Consider the following 23,917-nt stretch of genomic DNA (forward strand, 5'->3'; position numbering starts at 1 on the left):
TGGATATTCATAAAATTATGTATATTATACATATACCCTTATGTTTCTATGATAAGAGTTATAGTTTAGAAATTAAAAATGGAAAGCACAACTGTTTGGGTTTTAGTCATTATAATAAAATATATACATAAAGGTTATCACTTAGTAAATGCAACTTGCTTTTTTTATTCAACACAATTCTTGGCCTTTGACTTCTGTTACAAAGGTTTCTTTAGGGGAGTGTAACTAGAAGTAAAATTGCTGGGGATAGGGCATTATGTGATGGGATTGTGCCAAATTGCTCTTCAGAGGTTGTGCCAATTTATACAATATTTACGTAAGAACATTCCTCTTTCCTTATATTCTCACTAGCATTATATCATCATATTTGTCCCATTAAATTTTGACTGTACATGTAATTAATGAAATTTTGCAACATCTTAGGGAAGTTTCAGAAAGGCTGACCTGGGGACACTATTATTTAAGGAATTTATTAAAGAGATGGGCACCTATTGTTAAATCTCCAGGGCTCACAAACAGTAAGAAACTAAATGTTTTTGGAATTGCATTTTGTATATGTACACATACACATAACACATAACACACTGTTTAGTCTTATCAACTTTCTGGTAACTTAGTAAAGCTTAAAGTTACCAGATTGCAAATTAATAAAAAAATGTTTTCTCTTTCCTTCTCATAAATTTACAAAAGATAATAGTCACTAAAAATGAACTCCAAAAACCAACACATATATAAAAAAGATCCATCATGAATGTTATTAAAATTTACATTTATATAACTTAATATAATATATAATATAAATATACATATTAATTATAATATGGTTCCATGTATATACAAATACACATTTATACAAAAATAAAACAATATAGAATGTGATGTAATACATGGTTTTCTGAGTCCATACTCTGAACCAACCTTGCTTGGCTGTTTTGGCTTTGGTTTAATACTGATGAAGACATCAAGCTGTTCCATCAACTGAGCAATGAACTGTGGATCAACTTCAATTTCTTCCTTCATATCAAACATCAGCACAAGAGGAAGACAACCCTAGGTAATGTCATAATAGAAAGTGTAGAAGGTAAAAAGTTACTCATTTAAAAATCTGATAATTTAACATGCCTACAAATAAAATTATATTTTATGGATTTAAAGAGTAAACCAAAGTATTAAAGCTTACTTATGGACCTACAGGGTATAATGCTAAGTGAAATAGGTCAGACGGAGAAAAACAAATACCACCTGATTTCACTTTAATGTGGAATCTTAAAAAAAAAAAATGACCCATGAATACAGACTGTAGATTGTAGGTGAGGGGATGGTCAAAATATGTGAAGGGGATAAAGAAGTACAAACTGCAAATTATAAAATAAATTAATCACAAGAATGTGAGGACAGCATAGGAAATACAACCAATAGTAATGTAATATCTCAGTATGGTAAGTGGGAGTAACTCCACTTACCGTAGTGAGCATTTAGCAATGAATATAATTATCCAATCACTATTTGTAAATCTGAAACCAATGTAATATTATTTTTCATTGGAATACAGTTGATTAACAGTAAGCTAGATTACATTGTTCACAAAGCTTAGAGGGCTAGTGTAGAAACAATGTTGACGGGCAGAAACTCTTTTAGATGACAAAATTACATGTCTTAAGTTTCTGTTTTTGGCCCTTAAATTATCCCCACTCTACCTAAGAAAATTCTTCCATTCTCTGACTTCTGTTTTGTTAGTGATGCCAGAAACTAGATTCTCAACCACATCAAGGGTACTAATCTTGTGTTCTTGCTCACAAACTTACAGTTGTAGCTTTTAAATGTTTCTTCAATTAAATCTAAACATGTATCAGCATTTAAAGATCTCTACAATTTGGTCTGGCTCTGCTTGAGCAATCACAGGTCTATATGTCTACATGTCCGCCCCTTCCTCCAGGCTAGACCAGCCTTTCGACTCACTTTTAAATAGATTCTCTACATTGGTATTTTAACTCACCAAAGGCTTCTTCACCAACCCAAGTCATACTTCTCTTCTGATGCAGCTCAAACCTTACCCCCTTCCTGGAGTATACTGCTACTATTCCTTCTTTTTACTATCTCACTTTTTTTGGCGCTGCAGAGCTCAGCACTTGTTTTTTTCTCTGACGCTTTCTTCCTGGTGCCTAATCTACTGAGTATAGGAACCACATTCCATACTTTTTCTGATGCACAGGATACTCAGTGCTGGCCCACTGACTCCTGGGTTTTCTACATAAGTATCAGGAGAAGTTGCCGTCAAACATAGTAGTATTAAAATGAAATCACTATGTTCCATTTCTCTTGTGAATAAGAGTGATTTTTGTAAGGACACTGCTATTTAAAAAAAAAAGGTGATGGTGTTTAAAATACAGGTTAAAGCCTTTAAATTTACCTCTCCCCATCCTTTCAATATAGTACAATAATAATATGCCTTGTTGCAAACCTTTATTTTTGACAGATATGGTCAAATTATGCATATGAATTCAAAACTGTCAAATGCTTGAAAAAGTTCACTGAACTCAAAATAATATCTAAAGAACTTGAAAAGCAGAAAAAGAAAATATGAAGAGAAATCATAATAATCTGTGGAGAGGAATATATGCTACCTAACCAGTAATATATTAAAAGGGGCCTGAAAAAATACGCTTGGCTAAAAAATTATTTTCACAAAATAATTTCTTAAAATTATGTGTTATAATCTTTAATGATCATAACAAATTCTCATCTGTCAGAGAAATGGAATCAATAATACAAATTTGGATTTTCTGAAAGTTTCTTAAAAGTGAATTCTGCAAGTTAATATAGCAAAGGTCACAACTGAAGCTTACTGATTCAAATGTCACTAAAGGTCAAGTTCTACATAGGAGAATACAATGGTATTTTTAATAAGAATATTTCTGAATACACATTATGTCACTACATTTTGTTACTTTATATCAACCTACATACACACCGGGTTTTTAAGCACACTGAGGAAGAACAGAAATATGGCAAATTATAAACTGGAAACAGTTTTGAATTATATAATTCTGCTATTTTTCTTTAATTCATGACACTCAAATTTGTGGCTTAAACAGCATTTTTAAACATTGTATCAGAGATCTGCAAAATGTTCAAATGTTTCATGCTACCAAAATTTATGTCTTTCAGGCTAAAATTTAAAAAGTAAACTTTTTTGTTTAAACAGAAGCCATTCTTTGTCAAACGCAAATTATTACCACATATCAGATGAAAATTATCACCTTCTACAAAATACAGCAAATGATTTCATTGTAACCTCTTCTGTGTTTAGTCTAAGTCAAAAAAAAAAGCTGTAAAGAAATTGCTGAGCTATGCAATGAAACTAAGGCTGCAGGGCAGCACGTACCTTCCTCTTGCTTTACTTCCTTTTGCCGAGAAACTTCTTCCCCGACCAGGCTTCCAAAGTGCTTTCACAAATACACATTAGAATGGTGTGTACAGTAACACACACTGTACCCAGAGAGTGAAAAAAAATATTTCTTTAACCCTATTTCAGTAAACCTACCATGAGATATTGCCTTGCAAGACAGACAGACTCAATGGTGCCCTGGAGGTAGACGGTGGATTTCTTTTGTGGATTACTGGGATCAGGAAAATGGATCTGAGCACCCGTTCTCTGCATGATATGTTTGATGTTGCTCCCATTCCGACCCATCATAAAGAGATGATGCTGAGCAGCGATATCGAGCTGTGTGCTCACAGGAATGGCCGATGCCAAGCTCCCGGCTAGGTGTTCCAACAGCATGGCGGCTCCTTCCTAGGAGAAAAGAGTGGGAGGGAAATAATCCCACAGCACAACTGTCCACGAGCACAGCAAGAGTCTAGCACGCTTTTAACAGCTATGGAAAAATTCAGAACATTCTATAATCCAGAATGTAAGAAGGGAGAAATTTCTGAAAAACAAATCAGTCTGAATTTAAAAATAAAACTTGTGTGAGTTGTACATTTATGTTCAGCATGATCCCAATTGCCTACCTTCACGGCACTTGTGTTATTCTGAGATCCTCGTACTATCACCGTAGCACCATACATTCGGGAACGTTGCTTAAATGACACTGAAATGTTGTATGTTTGTGATATGTGCTGAATAGAGGGGGAATTGGGATCGGGAACTGGTTGAAGAATTCCAGCAATCGGTAGCTCAAACATCAGCACCAAAGGAAGCAGCTCCTAAAATGAAATTATGAGAACCAAGGCAGTTAAATCATTATACACGTAGGCATGTGTATGACTCATTCATTCTTTTCTGAGGATGGAATTCTAGAATGTAAATTGCTGTTATTATAAACATAAGCTTGGGTAGACTACAGTTTCTTAAATGAAAGGAGTCTTTTGTGAAAATGGCAGAGTTTGTAAAGTAAACTGCCTATGGCATTTTCTTCAGGCCTCTTTTTGATCAATTCAAAATCAGAGAAATTGAGCCCAGTAAAACTCAGAACATCTCTAAGAAATATCTTCAACAAATTAAAACAACTTTTGTCACTTTGTCCTACCCATTGAACATATGATTTGGTTGTAAATTAATAAATTATGATATCTTATTGCTTTGTAATGCAAACATTGCTAGCATTGATTTACAGTGTTAAAATAATAAATAGTTACCCGAATTCTAACTCGGGCAGATTCTACTCCTGCTGGTTGTCCTGCTATAGAGACCTGCAAAAATAAAGAGAACAGAAAGATTTATTTAGATTGAACCCACATCTGCTCTTCCAGTTATCTACATCCTTGCTACTCAAAGTGCTGTCTACAACAAAACAAAAAAGGAAGGATCTCAGGCACCAACCTAGACCTGCTTCATCAGAATTTGCATTTTAGTGAGCTCCTCAAGTAGTCTGTGTCAGTTACATCACTCCCTGGACTTACCTACAACCTCACAGGCCCCAGGAAGCCATCCTGCTCCCCGTATGATTTCTCTTATTCACTGCATTTTCTCCCTTTTGTTTAAACTCTTTGCATACTAGATGAGAATCAATAAAATATGCTGATACTGCTGCTCTAGGTTCTCAAAATACTGAACTATTTTCATGCTAGTTGGTAGAAAATTATCATTCAAACACCCTCCTCTAGCCCTCTCCTGGGATTGCTGGCCTTTCCCAGGATCCACCAGCTAAAGAATACTGGCATTAGAGGAAGGGTGTGGGGACACACGAGACTGCTCTTAGGGCCATGCCAGCTGTCAGATGTTTTGAATACTGCCCTTGTTTTGTTTTGTTTTTACCATGGCTTACTATCTAGCTCCATATGTGTGAGTGCCACTGTCACCATTAGTTCCCACAGAGAAAAAGACTAAAACTTATTCATCTTTGTGGCCAACGTAGTTTCTAGTATGGTGATTGATTAGGTTAGAAGAGAGAAAACTTCCAAATAACACAATAATACTGTTCTTCAAGTACTGAAAGTGCTTTCATGTGGACAGGTGAACTTCCATTTGTTTCCAAACCCAAGACTAGAAAAAATGTGTATAAACTAAAGACAGACATAATGCAGTCAATATGAGCAAGTCGGGCACTCATGTGTTGCCTCTCAGTAGGTGACCTGGAGGACGCAGAGGAGCATTTGTGCGATACCACAGACAGAACCCCAGGAATGGACAGGCGCTTGGACCAGGCAAAGCTCTCAGGTTCTTTCCTAACTCACATATGTTCTGAGCCTTTCCTTAGGGTCTTCATTTAATGCCACCATCACATCCTCCCCTCTCCTCTACCAACCACTTAGAGATCAAGAGTTTATGGCCCACTGACAGCTCATTTTTTCAAAATAGCAGAGAATCTCGAGTCTCTGTGGAGGGGGTCATACACTCTCTACTCCATGCCACCTCCATGATTACTTTTTCGCTCTCATCTCCCACGAAAGATATGCCTATGGAAAATTAGTCTTTAATGTGTCCCACAAAAGTTCATGGGAAAAGGCAAGGCACCTGGTTGCTTTTCTCTGCTTGGTTATTCCTGTTGGAATCTGGAAAGTGGATGTGGCATCCTGTTTCTTCCATCACTTTTTTAATATTGTTGCCCCCTTTGCCGATTACATGAGAATGTTCTGTATGTGAAACATCCATCTTCAAGGTGACCCGATTGCTCTATGTGGAAACAACATATTACTTCTTTATGAATGTACAGGAAGGAGCAACTCCTTACAACACCTTCACCCCAAGGGAACAGTAACAAAAAGTGACCCTGATAAGATCTGACAGATTTTTTAATAAGATCATCTCAATCTATCAATGTTCAATTTCCATCTATTTCTCTTTTGGCTCTAAAAAAAAAAATTCTCATTGAAAGATAAGTTTGTCAAAAGAAATAGAAAGATACATTCTTTACCAACATATTTTTTTAAGTAGCATTTAAATAAAGCCAGGAACAATTACAAATAAATTACTCACTTTTTTCTTTAATAGACATCCATGAAACATTTAATTCAAATAACTAAAAACAGATTAAAACAATGACAAGACTGACTTTATGTATATTAGAGCTGCTGAACTTCAGAGAAAACTAGAAATAAAACCAAAATACAATTAAAAAATATTTACAAGTGTTATTTTCACAACTTGTCTACTACCATATGTCAAATTTTACAAAGTTAAGATCTATTATTCGCACTGGAAAAAGAGTAAGAGATCACAAAGCGTAGATCTCTAGCAGTAAAAAAAAAAAAAGAAAAAGAAAAAATGGCTTATGTAAACCAATACAAGATGAGCTATATTAAAACAAAAAGTAAAATTCTAAGATATTAATCATGGTCATATTGGAATCCATATATTTAATTTTGGGAAACTTAGTGTTGTAAAATTATAAAGACGATGGGAAATCTTCTCATTTATGAGACTGATATTGAAATTCTTTGATTCTCAGGAAATAAAAGTCAAAATATAAGCTATTAAAAGTATCAATAGTTTTACATGTTCTGAATTCTTAAATTTTAAACATATCCATTAAATACTCTGAGTTTTAAACTTAGTTACTCTTTGAGTTTAACCTTTGGAATACCAGGAAAAGATTTTCTTTTTTGGGGGGGGAGGGGGGAGAGGAATTCTAGAATTTTTATATTTATAAGGTGAATAATTCTTAAAAATAAAAAAAGAACAAGAAAACAGAAGATCAAGAGATCAAAAAACATTTCCGTGAAATACCAGGTGGCAAAACATAGTGGTTAAGAACCAGACAGCCTGGATTTGAATCCCAACTCCCCATTTATCAGCTCTTGGAGCTGGGCAAACTCCCTAATATCTCTGTGCTGAGTTATGAGGATTAAGCAAATCAATATTTACAACATGCTTAGCAAAGTACATAATATACAGTAAGTGACTCAGTAGTGTTTATTAAAATAATATTCCCACAAATGAGTATACCTTTCAACATATTTAAATTTCTCTATTATCTCTCTAAACACATACTTGTAGAGAGAGAGGGAGAATGTACAAGAGAGAGTGTCAAATTTCATGCCCTCACACACATACAGCTATACAGAAGATCATTCTGGTTTTCTACTGGCATCATAAAGGCAAATAAGCTAATGCTTGCAATCTTTATTCCTAGCCCTATACTGATGGGGGTCAATATGTATTTCTGAAGATGGTACATATATATACATACATATGTTTATATATGTACACACACACACACACACACACACCTATACACACATGCATTTGTTTGTATAATATTATTCAATTGCCCAACAGGAGATAACCTACTCAAATTTTAAAACAGAACTTCACATCCACTGTAGAATCACATGTGCTTATTTTAAAACCCACCATTACTTTCTCTTGGTTTTTCTTCTCCAAATGGTTCTTTCATAACAGCATGAAGTAGCCCTTGCAGAGACAAGATTCTGACATCTGAGTGTCCTTATCATTCACTTACTTTTGTGTCTAAGACAGACATGATCATTTCCTTGGCCTCCTTAACATCTTCTTTCTTTCCAGAAACCTTAATATGGGGATCTGTAAAAAAATCAAAAACACAAAAAAAGGGCTCATGTGAAATCCTAAACACTGCTTTAAAAGTGATGTTACAAGAAAAGAGATTCCATAATAAATTCAATGTTTGATTCATTCTATGTGTTGTCATTGTAATAAAAACAGGAATACGGAAAAGATCCAAATTGTGCATTTATCTGTGATTCTTTTCCCTTCTGACAACTAGCTAACCATTTGCTTTAAACTTAACTGCAAAATAAGTATGTCATATAATTATTTTTTAAGTAAGTGAGGAGTCTATAAATTCAATTTATTAATTGATCTCTTGCCACATTTGGCCCTGTTCTAAGGCTTTAAGTGCATTAACTCATTTAATCTACACCACAGCTTCGTGAGATCATTTACAGAGGAACCTAAGGCTCAGAGCAGTTCAGTAACTTGCCCCAGAAAACCACTCAGAAGCTTGTTCACTATAATCCAGTGTCTTTCAACTCTGGATCCATACTCTAAATTATATGGTAATTTCATTCAAGAATATTTAATATTTATCCTGAATTAGCCTTAAGTGACTAATGTATGTTACTACTACTGTTTATGGCCGCCACAGAATGTTACATAGGAAAGAACTCATTCATTCAGCAAATCTTTTCTGAACCTCTCTTAGGCACTACTCTAGGGGTTAGGGACTGTATCAGTGATGAAAAAGACCCCTGTCCAGGTGGACCTGACAGACCACATAGAGTCAAAAATGAACCAAATAAATTATCTGGTATATTAGAACATAACTGTTATTTTAAAAAGAAAAGAAAAAGGAGAACAAGACAAAAGGACCAGGGGTTCCAGCAATGAGCGGGGGTCTGGGCATCAGGCCTCCCTGAGAAAGTGAGATCTGAGTAAAGGCTTAAGGGAGGGGAGGCAGTTGGCCAAGCTGGAATCTTCCAGAAGGAGAGAGACATCAGAGCCAAAGCTCCAGGGGAGGACGTGCCACTTCAGTTCTCTCCTGAATCAGGTTTCCAAGTCTTCCCAACAATCCAGGTGTTCTGTACCCCTGAGTTGGCCTGACAGAAACCCAGCACACCCTGGGAGAGGCCGAATGTCTAGACCATTGGCTTTAGTGACACAGCTGAGCAACAGAGATGATTCGCCACCATCGCCCTTGTCACCACAACCACCACGAGCATCAGGAATGCCCATCTCACTGCCTGCCTATGACACACCACTTTCTCTAAGTCCTTCATGCACAAACGGCAGCTCAGGTCAGAGTTAGCAAGTATTTGCTGAGCACCTTTCACAATTAACAGGCAGTTCTGCCTAAATCCTTCTAAGCCATTAATCCTCTAGAATAAGAAATGAGAATAACCTGATGGGGATTTTATCAAAATACACACATCTTCCTGACATTGTGATCCCCAGTCCACTGAAAATCAATAACATGAGGAACGCATTGTGTTCATAAGGTACAGTTGAGCAACTGAGGTGTGGGAGGTGGGAGAGTGAGACAACGGAAGGAAAGGACAAGAAGGGAGGAGGAAACCATTTTCTAAAGCTACTGGACCAGGATGGAGCAATCACGGCCAACAGCAGAGTGCCACTGAGCTTCAGGGCCAGGAAAGCCTCAGGCCTCCTGGGGCGATATCCCGCAGCTGTGGCTGATCTGTGTCAGTGCCACCACCCCCAGCCCCGCCTCCTCCTGACTGTCTCCAGGTGGCTGCTCTTGGCCTCTGGCGCTTCTTACCAGTTCCTTAATCCTTCCTCTGACACTTGCCTCTCAAAACCACACTGTGAAGATCAAAGACCTTAGGATCAGTTGAAACTTTCTAAGCCATTTCAGTATCAGCTATTGCACAGTGAGGGAGCCTAAAAGCAGGGCAAAATGGATGTCCAACCACTACAAGCAGAGAGAGCCTCCACCACATGGCATCAAGTTCACACCTTGCTCCTTAACATGACTGCCTGTTCTGTCAGATTCCTGCTGATTTTAATATACTATGTAAACAAACCACGTGCTTTCATAGTCTTATCATACCCATTAAAATTCCTCTAGGCACTATTTACATAAAGAGCTCCCTACATTCAAGATTCTGGTACTAACCATCTTGAAGTGTGGTTTGAATTACTGTAGGCTGCCTCTGCCATTCATCTCTATGGGGAGTGCTCATTCCTGTAGTGGAGGATTAGAACCTAGTACTTCTCAAAACCTGCCGGCTCATCAGACTCACTTGCAGCACTTGCTAGAACATAGGTTTCCTGAGTCTCCAGGATGTAGCAACAGGCATTTTGTTGGCTTCCCAAGTGATTCTCAAGTCAACTATAGGACACAGCAGATTAAACCACATTAAAAAAATGTAACTGTAGTCTCTTATGTGTTATTGGCCAAGTACAGATAGTATAAAATGCTTCTACAGGAAAATATATTTTCTTAGAAAATAAATTAACACTAAGTATTGAGTGGTATAATCTGAAAACCTATTACTTTACAGGTTGAATAATCACATTAAAATTCTATGCATCTGTAGAGGGACAGGAAGCCTCAGATCCAATTTAAAAAATAATTTGATTTTCCACCATCTCTGCATCAACAGAATAAACAAAAAGCAAAAGCCACAATAGAAAATACATTTCAAAGTGAAAGAGCACCATCTAGTGACCAAAAATACAAATTGTCAACGGACGCAAATAGACACAACATACACAATACATGGTCTCCAACACACATCAAACTGTCTCCGCCATCTAAAATGTCACTTGTTTGGAAAATGGTCTTTTAAATAATCAAGTCTAATAAATACATAGAAAAATAAACATGGCAAAATTCTGGTTTTGATTGCTAAGGTGCCTAGCAGTATTGCATTTTTCATTCCCTTTTTTTTGCCCTTGTTTAAAAGGTATCTACCAGATGTGAGCTCTTATTCCAGGTTGAACTCAATATGCTCATTTCAAATTCTGTAAGAAAGTTCTGTTTTCAATGAGTGCTACATTTTACAGTTCAAGCTTGTCCATGTAATAATACCACAAGGGTCTATGGTTTATTCAGACCCATTCTGGAAATATTTGATGGAAAAAGGGAAGTCAATACATTAACCATTAATGAACATAAAAACAAAGAAAAGTTCAGCCATGAAGATTGCTGAAAGATGTAGAGAAATTGGGAAGTAAGTATATAGCCTCCCTCTCCCAAAAAATAATTGCTTTGAAGGACAGCTCCAATTTGGGCATGGAAGTTTTGAGGTATTTTCTCTAAAAATAATATTCATTGCTTTATAAACAACCCTCAAGCTCCCTGAATATAGGAATTGACTTAACTGGCTGTGTAACTTCCACAGTGCCAGACAAGTAGCAGATGCTCCATAAACTGTTATTGAATGGGCCGATGGTTCCTGTTTTTGGACACGACTCAGTACAGAGGGAGGAGATGGAAATCTGTGGGAAGAGTCTAAGCTTCATACCCAAGGTGACTGACCATATGTCCTGCATGTCCCCAAATAGTTCTGACTTCAAATATTCTATTCTCAGCACCTCTATAAAAACATATATATTCATCCAGATTTTTAGTTTTTAGATTCATGTTCCATCAATTTGTTTACCTCTTGCTCGTGTCATTCTATGGAAGAGAGAAAACCAGACAGTGATCCAACCTTCAATAAGTAATGAGAAACAGCATAGGCATGAAATGGGTATTTTACACGTGTATTCTGCAAGAGCTAAACCTTTGAGCTAAAAGGTTTTTATGACTTCCATATGGAAATTCATAAGGACTTGATAAAGCAACAACTGTTTTCATAAGAACACATGCTAAAAACTGTATTTTCAGTAAAAATAAATATTTAAAAGAGTCAGGGTGTTTATATGAACTTAAGTGAAGGTTAGTTATGGTTTTAAAGGATTATCTCTTGGTACTTTGGTTTCTACTCTCTGGTTTTCCATCCCTGGAAATATTCCCATTCCTGGAAACATTTATGAATATTTTATTGCCTTTTTTCTTTCTTTCCTTAAACTTAAACCTTCCAGTTTCATTTCTATCCCACAGAAAAGTTTACAGAAAATACATATGTCAGCCATTTCACTGTATTTATTATGCCACAGAAGAAATGTGCTATTGAGACATGATGAATTTAAGCCCTCAATGTTTCACCAAAGATCTGTCTGTAGCTACTTTCCTGTCTCCATGACTGAGTGCTGTTGAGTGAAAGATTCAACCTACATAATTCAAAATAATGCCCTCATTCTCATCATGTTCTACCAGAGAGAGAAAACAACAGCAAATCCCTTGTCTGACCACTTCTCCCACCCACAAATTCCAAAATAAAAGATAACGTATTACAGTTGCACTTCTGTTTATGGGGAGAAGTTCCATATCATGGCCTAAAACCTGGATGGCTCTGGTACATTTAATGCACACAGATACAACCGTCAGACTGGCTTTACATTCGTAAGAAGAGGCCCGTGGGTAGTCCTCCCTTTATCCTGACTTGGAGCTCTTTTCACTTCCTTCTCAAATTCTTCCCAAGGAGCCTTAACCTTTGAAACTATCTAACCAAGAATGACATCGGCTGGGGCTGGATTCATCATTCCTGTTAGGAGAGGTCAATGTTGACAGGTAGACCGGCATTTCCAACGTCCTCTGAAATCCTCTGCAACCACTGGGGTACACACACAGTTGGTAAATAGTTCCAAAGCAGTAAGTAAAGGCCAAATTTTTTTTATATAAGGAAGACTATGGCTTTAGGGTAAAGATTTTGTCAAATAGCCAATATATATCAAGTCTCAGGAAAAGCTTCAGACATCTCAAGGGCACTGGCTGACTTGAATCACATAGGGACGTGCTAGGAATGCAAGGAAAAGCCAGAAGATATCACACAGAATGCACTAAGTTCTAATGATGTGGATTCTGCAATATGCTACAGAGTTCCCTCATTTTGTGTGGAAAATAAGTTATGAATCCTAATTAAGCCATAAATGAGCCCTGTTACCTTGGAAAAATCACTGAATCTCTGGAGTAGTTTCTTCAACAACTTTGAGGGTGTTTGGCCAGATCATCAAAAAGTTATACTTTCTTATGAATCTAAATTTCTCTGGTATAAAGTAGTATTATGAGGTTCTTAATTAAAACTAACTTCATAAACAACTTTATTTTCCAATTTTTGGTTATCTCAGGATGAGCAGCTCAACCTGGAGTGTTTCCAAGAACCTTACACTGCCAGGCAGTAACAGAAATGTGTCTGAAATAGCAACCTGCTTCTGAGTGAAAGACTAGCCTTGGAACCTTGGTGATGGATCCTTCAGAGATAGCAGCCTGGCATTTCCTCATGTTTTGCACACTCTGGGAAAGCACTATTTTGTGTCAAGTAGATGAAATTCAGTGTTCACTCCACTAGCACTTCCTGACTAACACTTGTTGGTACAAAACAAATGCATGGATGAGCCCATATGGAGATGGGGTTCTACTTAGAGCCCTATTAACCGTGCATCACAGGTTAAAAATAAATCCATCCAATACTTGAGCTGGTTTGTTTACTTTTCCTTTAGGTTGGCAAGTCACTTTGCTGATCAGCAAAAGTGAATTCAACTCACAGTCAACTGGCCACAGCCTATATTTCCCTATGAAACAAAAATTTCCCTCTGACCTCTTGAGAAATAGACTTTCTTTTTCAAATGAAAATGTTATACAGGTCAAAAAACACACCAATATCACATTATTACATGGAGATAGACACTTTATCAAGACAGAGAGAAAACCTGACCTGACTCATGAAAGCTGCCTGGAAATGTTAAAAGAAACAAGGCTGGAAGTCAATACAGTTTCAGCTTATTTTTCAGGGAGTAATACAGACTCCATATTCTCTCAAGGAATGCTATTTGACAACAAGAATTACAATAAACTGAGTTAGAATAAAAGGGCAAAGGGTATATTTGGAGAGGGGGTAGAACAGCCCAAGCTGTAAGTATTTAAGGTAAAATGTTACTGAGCAGCCATAACATAACAGAATCACACCTGGGATACAGAAAAACAAATCCACCTGTTGTAACCATTCTATAAACCAACTATTTTACTTAAGATAAGGCACAAAATCAACCTTATTTACTTTAATTTAAAACAGGGAAAAAAATCAATCTCCTTACTAACTAGAAGAGAAGAGGCATGAACAGCAAAAAGTGCAAAAGCAAACATCTTTTAAATTCAAGAACCTAGTTTTCGTGAGACAAAATGTTTCCACTGATACCCACAGTTTAGACACCACGATGCCCGGAGGTAGCTTCCTATCATGATTCCATTGGATCCAATGAAGCACAATACTCAGCAAAGGAAGTGTATTCTTGACATGAAGCAGCATGAGCAACAAGCAAATCAAAAGACAGAAAGCAGGGCAGGTCCTCCAGTCGTTCCTCAGTTCAACTCTTTGGCACTGACTGGAGATGAGGTGCTCTCACCACCATGGTAAGGAGCACTTCAGACAAGTTCTGGCTGAACAAGAGGGTGCACTCACACACACAGACAGAACCAACGGACCCTGCATCCATCACACAGAAAAGAGCTATCAACTAGGGAAAACCCAATACTAGCTAGAAGATAAACAAGAGCTTCTGCTGATAGAATACCAGAATTTCCAACATCATCAGCAATTAAAGAGTTCAAAATATAATTATAACATGCTATTATAATTATTCTCCATTATTTCAACCTCAGGAAGATATAAAGCATAAGAGAGGGAAGAGGCCCATGCCTCTTCTCCGTTAAGATTCCTATGTGCCTTATCAAAGCTGTTTATTTAAATTAGAGTCAAGTTCTAGGGACTCAGCAAAAAACTAGAAATAATCTCAGAAGAGCAATGAAATGCAAACAAAGTATAAAGCAAAATGAAGGCATAACAGATGAAATAATCAAGAACAGATGTATTTAAGGAGTGAGAGAACTGGAAAAGGATAAACTACTTTATCTTATAAACCACCTTATCTTATGCAGTATAAACTCAACTCCATGCATATTACAGAGTTGCTGTTCAGGTAGAAACAGGGCAGAAAAAATCCAAAGCACAAGAGAAATATAGCTTTGGAACATGTAGTGTGGAAAAAGCAAGCTAAAAACACAAAGCCTAACTGAATCCCTTTGGCATCTGAGCTCTATATTCCAGAGATAAGGACAAGGATTCTGGGAAGGGGGAGGAAAGGAAACGAAGTGCCAGGAGGAAATCTGGGATTGTCTGTCTGCATGTAACAATTCTACAGAAAGCACAGGCAGTGCTAGGTTACTGCACAGGAGGACAGTCGTGTATGTATGTGCTAGAGATGGACGACTCCGTGACACAGGAGGAACAAAGCCTGGTGTGACAAGGCAATGTAGCAGGGACCCAGGATGAGGAAGGAGCATGGAGAAGAGCTGAACTGAATACCAGCCCTTGGGAACGGAACTGGAGTCCTAGTTTGATACTCAGCGGTCAGTCTGATAAAGGAGAGTGCCGCAGCAGGGATGGAGCCATGTGCCTGGAGAATGCATCCCCAGGAAACTGTACTCAGATAACAGCAAGTTATGCAAGAATTTCTAGGAGCCAGAAGTTACTAATCTTCACTTTCTGTCCAAGGAATACTGATGTTCACAGTGTACATGGCAGGTCCCAGGGGTATTGCCTGTGGTCCAAACCCAAAGTACTGTGTAATCTGTGGCCAAGGCAGATTGTTCCTTTTTAACAACAGCTGGGACTATTCGTGAAAAATCTTCACATACAACTGCTGGCTGCCATTACAGAAAAGCAGCCATACTTTAAAGGGTTCACACACATTAGACAAGGAAAAATCGTAAATGAAGGCTTGATCATACATGATCTCTTTATTTCTGGCTGGGTGAGAGAAGAAATTTAAAAACCAGAAATTCTGTCTGTTGAAGATATTTGAGGCACAATTAAGTATGTACATAAGAAACAGCAAAATTCTTAGGAATTCAGTTCTAAAAATAACTTACCAACTTGAGACTAACACTAAAAAATTCTCCATCTTTGTTATGAGATCCAGTGATGAAGTTTTACAGATTATACTAAGAGCAGTTAATTAAGGGTTCATACAACTCTGGGTGTTAAAGATTATTTCAAGTTTATTCTTTACCTTAAGAAAGTAATCTTCACAAAAAAGCATTAGATAAATAAGTCTCAAAAGAAAATTATTTGGGAAATGCCTATCTGCCAATAATTTCTTCTTACTTCCACTTTCTACAAATAGTAATAATTTTTCTATGCAGTCACATACATATACTGGAAACAATAGTTATATCCTTGTCTCCAACTATATATATTCTGTATTATTTGTTCCTCTAATACTTTTTGGTAACTGTTTTGAGTAAGTAGGAACCAATGATCTTAATATTTCATTCCTAAGTGATTTACGTCTTCTGGGGTAAAAATATAAATTACAAAATGGCCCCATTATTTTTCCTAATAAAAATATCTGAAGTTATCTTGGGGCCTAACAATTTCTAGATCAAGATTCACCCAACATTTATTCAAAGGTAATATTCCTGCTTAGGTACCTTAAATAATGAAAATTTGAGAGTTCAATTTTTAAAACTGGCTTTTATTTTGTGAGCAAGGCAGGGGCTTTTCATCAAAAATCACAGAAAATAAACATTACCTGATAAGGGTGACTAATTAGTCCTATCTTTTCTAACAAGAAATTTGGTCTTCTGAAATAAATTGGTTTTCGCTACAAGAGAGCTCCTATACATCAAAAAAAAAAAACAAAACACTAATTGGTCCACAGGAAAATGACCAAAACACAGATAATTAAATAGAAAAATGGTCAATAAATACATAAACGTGAATAAAGTTCAACCTTACCAAAGGACTTTTTATTTATAAAATTAGGAAAAGCTTTTAAAGTTGTAAAACTAACAAGGATATACAGTCAGACAAACTAACATACTCTTGATGGAAATAAAAATTGGTACAAAATGTCTGGAGAACAATTTGGAAATACTAACAAAGAATTCCAATATCATAATTTCATTTTAAGGATACACAAAATCTTCAGTAGAATGAAAAGGAAAACAACCAAATTAATAGTGATTACTTTTAAGTAATAGAGCCATAGGTAATTTTTATTTTATTTTATGCTTCAAACCCATCTATATTTTCTACCATGAAGAAGTATACATTTATAATATGGAAAATACCTTAAAAGTTATTAATGAAGTCTGAGATCAATTTGCTCAAATTATGTCTTTGAACTTTAAAACAAAATGTAGTTAAGCTAGAACTTCTTGTTTTCCTTTGCAAGCACTACGTTTCAAGGAGAATCTCCTTAAAAACTGAGACCTTTAAAAATGTTAAAGATAATGACAGCAGTGCTGTCTCAATTAGGACAGTTCCTTCTTTGTCATCTACAATTCTGTGACAGGCTTTTTGCCATTCCATTTTTTACTTTCTCTCATTTGCTCTGCCATTACACTTAATATTTTATCAACATACTTTGAACTCTGAACAGACTGCCCAGTGAAAACGGAGCAAGAATATATAATGATGGGGCTAACTGCAGTTGAAAGACATGGTTGGAATAGAGTCCAAATAGTTGGTGAAGGCCATGTGTTTATGGCCACCACTAACTATACCTGGAATTCTTTTAAATACTTATGGCCACGTCTCTCTTTCTCTTAAGCAATTGTTTCCAAAATAAATGGAAACTGGAGCAATCCTGGCAATGGAGGTATAGTGCACTGTCTTGAAAGAATTCTCCAATGTCTCCCCAAACAAGGACATTAGGAAAGCATTATTTATGTACCATTCTCAATGAAACCACCCATCAATTTAAGTAGGTAACAACCTCAAAGTACAGTGCCCTCGTAACAAACAGTTTTACCAGGATGGCAATAACAATTTTTGTTTCCTCAGCAGGTAAGGCCAGCAGTTGAAAATGGTACCTGATTAAGCCCCACTGGCTCTGCCCCATGGCCATTCTCTACTCTGCTTTCTGCCCAGGCAGCTGAACCTGCCACTCGGGCAGCCAGGCAGCAGCTTCATGGCTCCAGGACCAGACGCCGCCGAGCGCCCTCTGGCCGCAGCCCTTTCTGGGGGTCTGTGACACCGTGTCTGCCCCTCACCCTTCTCGCCACTGGCGACGATGGCCTCCAGCTGTTGCCAGGTTTGTGCCTCATCACCTGCTGAAACCTGCTTGCTTATCCCTTTATCTTGTCCACTTCAAGCAGCTCCTTCATCCGAGTTTATTTAAACCGTTTGGAGTTCATTCTGTTTTCTGTCAGACCAAGATGAATGTAACACCTTTTCCACCAGTTCCTTTTCTCTTGAGGAGAAAGTGTACAGGGAACCGGGGGTTGTGGAGAACCCCACATTCATTATTTGTGCTTGTCTCTTTTTCCCACAAATGCACTAACGTTAATGGGGGTGGACTCCATGCCTTACAGATTAAGCATAGTAGGCCTTAGGTTTCAGCAAACACTTTTTTGAAAAGACTGACTTCTGTTTCTTCATGTTCGACCCAAGTAAGTTCCACAGCCCCAGCAGAGAACTGCAATGCCGTTTTCCCTTCCTCGCCACCCCCGCAACCTCGCTCGCTCTCTCCAGGCTACACAGATGCATTTTCAGCATATGGTCATGTTTATCCTGTGGTACATTACTGGAAGTATCTTGGCACCTTCAGATGCTTCTTGATAAATGTGTCGTAATGTTTACAGGACCTTTGAGAAATATGTGTGGATTCAGAAGCATTTTAAAGTTTCCTTAGTACTTTCTTGGCTTTCGTACACTTTTTACCTCTAAAGGCATTTGTTTGTATGTTCCACCCAAAGAAATACTGTTTTAAGTGTAGATACACACATCTGTTCTGTGCCAACTCCAAAACTATGGAAGTGGGATTTCTGTAAACCACTGAATCATTCTAAAGTCAGAGTTTCTGGGAGGTCTATTCTATCTTTGTGGGGCCAGTGAGTCTGCCTATAACTGCACTCAAAGACTATGTACACAGGCACTGGTAATTTTTCTGAATGAATCTATAGATTCTCAAAAAGGCTGAAAAGGTTAGGAAGTCTTGGTCTAAGCAGTATGGAATTTCATAAAGACATTAAGAAAGCATCTTTTAAAATACTTAAAAGATTCCATTTTGGTTTGGCATTATTACAACCTGATATTTATCTTCTATTCAGAAATTTTCAACAGTCTTTTTTGAATACTATAATTTTAACAATTATACTTAAACATGAATGCTGACCAGTATGATGACTGGTCAGAAAACCAAATTTGTATTCATCTTACTTTCTTTCAATTATTATAAGAGACACAGGAGACTATAGTAACAAACAGAAAGAATGGAAGGTCTGCAAAAGAAGTCCAGATTGAATCAGGTTGTTTAAGTTTCCTTCCTTTAAAAAAAAATCCTATATATTTTGTTACAGTAAAAATCCTACAATTTTCATTTTTCTGATACCAAAATAGATCTTATTCAACAGACGATAGGAAATCTTGTTTCAGAAGGACTCACAGAACTTTATCATAGAACTTCAGACTTGGAATGGAACGAAGTTCTCGTCTTCCTCCCTGTCCTTCATTGAGGTTCCTGGAGTGGCCGTGCTGGGCCAGACACCCACTACAAAGTCCAGTTACAGTGAGGATGACGCCACAGACCAAGCCACATAAGTGACCACGGATTTTAAAACTTCCCACTCCCACCCTGTGACCTTCTGTATAACAGTCCTCCCAAACTGTCACCTAGACTGCCATATTTTCAGTGACAGAAGTGCCACTTTACCAAAAAGACAAAGTTAGCTGTTACAAATAATTTCCCAGAAACCATGCTCCTCATAAACCTGCAATGGTTCCCCAACCTTATGGAATTATAAGTTCGGACTGTCTGCTGTGGTCTTCAAAGCTCTGGACCACATCCAGCTGTGCATGCAGCTTTCACTTCCTTTTCCCCCTCACGTAACCCGAACCTGGACACGCACCACTGCAACAAACCATCCTGATTTCCCATCCCTATGCCTGTGCCTGAAGCCACCAGACATGGCACTGTTCCTACCTTCACTCCATCTGTCTGATGCTCACCTCCTTAAGGCCAACCCAAACAGCACCTTTCACCAGGTCCCTCAGAGCAGTGTAAATATCTGCAGGCTTCTCCTATCACCTCTCAGGCCTCTATCACCCCTGTCATGTGCTACCCTATTACTGCACATCTACCATTCTCCTTAAGTCTGCAGGCTCCTTGATCAGATGGGAGCTGCTGTGTCCAGGTTTTCTATGCTCCACACAACATGCTATGTACTGAATGTGCTGAATCTGGGAATACAGGCATTAGAGAACTGTTGGGATTTCACTAGTCACTGATATCTGCTTCCTGGTCTTTTTTATGCATTTATCTATCCCCTCTTCCTCCATGCTAAAAAGCCCACTCCCCTAGGCACCCTGAAGACAGCCCTCGGACTTCAGACAGCCATCAGCTATGCTCTCAACCACTTTCTCTTTGGACAACTACCCCATCACCCTTAGCTGTTCCTTCTATGAACTGGCTTTAAGTGGAGCAAATTTAATATTCTGAATCCTCAGTCTCTGGCACAGATAGTGGAGTGAAGTAGGTGTCCCAAGCATATAGATAGTTATGAAAACTAAATATAGTAAGTGGGATAACATAATGGGCTTATTCAGCACTGTCTCTTAGTAAGTGGTCAATAAATGTTAGTTATTAATGAGAAAAGGATTACCATTCTAGCTCTAGACATATTCTTATTTGCGCTTATCTCTTTTAGAGATGTGCTCTCATTAGCATAGTCCAACAAGCCTATATAACCTCTGGATCCCTCGGCTGAAGCTACATAGGATGGCATTAGTAATAGCACTGCAGACACGTCACAGCCAGAGCAGTGACCAAACAACCAAACCCAGAGCTGTCCTCCCATCAACTGGCATTAAGCCCTGCATTTTCCCACCTGGACCATCCTGTCCAGGGCACACAACTTCTTTTTTTAATTTTTTTATTTTGCTATCATTTATGTACAACGATATGAACAAAATTATGGTTACTAGACTCCCCCTATTATCAAGTCCCCAACACATACCCCATTACAGTCACTGTCCATCAGCATAGTAAGATGATATAGAATCACTACTTGTCTTCTCTGTGTTATACTGCCTTCCCCGTGTCCCTCCCCCCTACATTATACGTGCTAATGGTAATGCCCCTTTTCCCCACTTATCCCTCTCTTCCCACCCACCCTCCCCAGTCCCTTTCCCTTTGGTAACTGTTAGTCCATTCTTGGGTTCTGTGAGTCTGCTGCTATTTTGTTCCTTCAGTTTTTGCTTTCTTGTTATACTCCACAGATGAGTGAAATCATTTGGTACTTGTCTTTCTCCACCTGGCTTATTTCACTGAGCATAATACCCTCAAGCTCCATCCATGTTGTTGCAATGGTAGGATTTGTCTTCTTCTTAATGCTGAATATTATTCCATTGTGTATATGTACCACATCTTCTTTATCCATTCATCTACTGTTGGACACTTAGGTTGTTTCCACTTCTTGGCTATTGTAAATAGTGCCATGATAAACATAGAGGTGCATATGTCTCTGTCAAACTGGGCTGCTGTATTCTTAGAGTAAATTCCTAGGAGTGGAATTCCTGGTTCAAATGGTATTTCTATTTTGAGCTTTTTGAGTAACCTCCATACTGCTTTCCACAATGGTTGAACTAGTTTACATTTCCACCAGCAGTGTAGGAGGGTTTCCCTTTCTCCACATCCTTGCCAACATTTGTTGTTTGTCTTTTGGACGGTGGCCTTCCTCACCAATGTGAGGTGATATCTCATTGTGGTTTTAATTTGCATTTCTCTGATGATTAGTGATGTGGAGCATCTTTTCATGTGCCTGTTGGCCATCTGAATTTCTTCTTTGGAGAAGTGTCTGTTCAGCAACTCTGCCCATTTTTTAATTGGCTTATTTGCTTTTTGTTTGTTGAGGTGCATGAGCTCTTTATATAATTTAGATGACAACCCCTTATCAGATATGTCATCTATGAATATATTCTGCCATACTGTAGGATGTCTTTTTGTTTCTACTGATGGTGTCCTTTGCTGTACAGAAGCTTTTTAGTTTGACATAGTCTCACTTGTTCTTTTTTGCTTTTGTTTCTCTTGCCTGGGGAAATACGTTCATGAAGAAGTCGCTCATGTGTATGTCCAAGAGATTTTAGCCTATTTTTTTTTCTAAGAGTTTTATGGTTTCATGACTTACATTCAGATCTTTGATCCATTTTTTAGTTTACTTTTGTGTATGGGGTTAGACAATAATCCAGTTTCATTCTCTTACATGTAGCTGTCCAGTTTTGCCAACACTAGCTATTGAAGAGGCTGTCAACTTCTCTTTTTTTTTTAACTATGGTTTTAGTATAAATTGTATTTATATGTCTCAGATTGTCTTTATTATGATAGTGTTTGTATTTTTTATTTTCTTTTTGTTTTAATGGAAAACTATTGAACGGTTATCATCATCCTCATAGAGGCATGATCAGTGAGAATATGATAAACCCTACTCCTGGCTTTTTAGAGAAATTGTTGTATGCTATTTGACATTTAATGTGTTTATTTCCTGGCACTTTTGGGGAACATTAGGAATGTCCGACACACCAGCATGGCAACTCCTTGGGGAGCTGGGTTCTGTCTGTGGTCTATGAAATAACATTTGAAAAGAGAGAGACAATTAAAAAAGGGATGTATTCCCTTTGCCATCACCTGTTTCTCTCAGAAAAAGAAAAAAGAAAGGCAGGAAAAAATGTAAAATCCCAGATTAGATCATTATAGCCATGACAGGAATTCTAAAGTCTGAAAATCAATAGACTAGCATAAACTTCTAACATCTCTACAATATGAATTTTTCACAGCAGTTTCTTTCAATGATACTTACATATTACAAAAAATGTGTTTTAAGCAAGACTTCTAAAGAAATTAAACTAGGTCATACCTACTAAATATTATAAACAATTACTCAAGATTTTATGGAGTTTTCATTTTTCAATTATAATTAAAAGCTTAACTGATTTAGACAGCTTTGAATGAATATATAATAAAGACACATAAACTTGAAACACTGCAGTCCTACTTAGAAATTTTTTGAAAGTTCATACTAATTAGTATACAAGTCCTCAAATGATACTATTTTATTTAATACTTCCTATTTTACTGCTAACTTTTAGGGATTTAGGCCCCAAATGTTAAATATTTGGGGATCCTCTCAGCTCCCTGGCTGCTAAAATATAAACATGGTATAGTTAGTTAGTGAAGGACAATATGGTAACAGAGAAGCCTCAAATAGCTACCAATATTCACAGAAAATTACTGAGTTGAGTTCAGGACTGTTCATATAAAAAAATACAGTTGGGTCAACAGCAGTTCAGAGAATACTAGTTAAGCGATAGGCAAAAATAGGAAATTCAAATATATAAGATATGGTACTTATATTCATAATGGTATAAAATCCTTCCCTAATGAAATATGGGCATGAAAGGGGAGTACTTTGAAAATTATGAGCTTTTATTGTTTGAAAGAGATCTTACTAGCTCCTTCTGTTGACAGATCACAAATGGTCCAAATGTTACCACTGTCTATGTCACTAAACAAATAAAAATGTATATGGCTAAGTAAGTGAAACATTTTCCTGCACTCGTACCCAGTTACTCTCTATTTTAAGGGGAACAATAAAAAATACACACATGGGGTCCTTCTGAATTGTTCCACCCAATTCCAGCTTTCCCTCAAGCCCGTGCCCTGCTTTCCCCCTCTGTCGCCACCACCCCACAGCGCTATATCCCAAACTAGATTTGGCCTGTGACGTTTTCTTGGAACACAACAGAGCATGAATCATCTCTGCAACTACCAGACACTAAGCAGTAATATAAATGGTGAGGGGACCACTGTCCTGCCAGGAACATGCAGATTTTTAAACCAGCAGGAGGCAGCTTTTGGGGTGGGGGAGCA

General features: G+C 37.6%; 1 protein-coding gene across 5 annotated transcripts in view; it reads right to left on the reverse strand.

Moving 5' to 3' along the window:
- Positions 1–23,917, reverse strand: part of BICC1 (BicC family RNA binding protein 1) — a 261,084-nt gene that overhangs the window by 29,882 nt on the left and 207,285 nt on the right. For all 5 annotated transcript variants that reach the window (XM_037003007.2, XM_037003006.2, XM_073241025.1 and 2 more), the window contains 6 exons: positions 7,908–7,987; positions 5,960–6,118; positions 4,642–4,695; positions 4,015–4,209; positions 3,545–3,796; positions 919–1,050 (listed from right to left, as the gene is read on the reverse strand). In XM_037003007.2, coding sequence (XP_036858902.2) covers positions 919–1,050; positions 3,545–3,796; positions 4,015–4,209; positions 4,642–4,695; positions 5,960–6,118; positions 7,908–7,987 — 872 coding nt within the window. The remainder of the gene's footprint in view (positions 1–918; positions 1,051–3,544; positions 3,797–4,014; positions 4,210–4,641; positions 4,696–5,959; positions 6,119–7,907; positions 7,988–23,917) is intronic.

The sequence above is a fragment of the Manis javanica genome, chromosome 7 (genome assembly GCF_040802235.1).
Source record: "Manis javanica isolate MJ-LG chromosome 7, MJ_LKY, whole genome shotgun sequence".
NCBI classification, from domain to species: domain Eukaryota; kingdom Metazoa; phylum Chordata; class Mammalia; order Pholidota; family Manidae; genus Manis; species Manis javanica.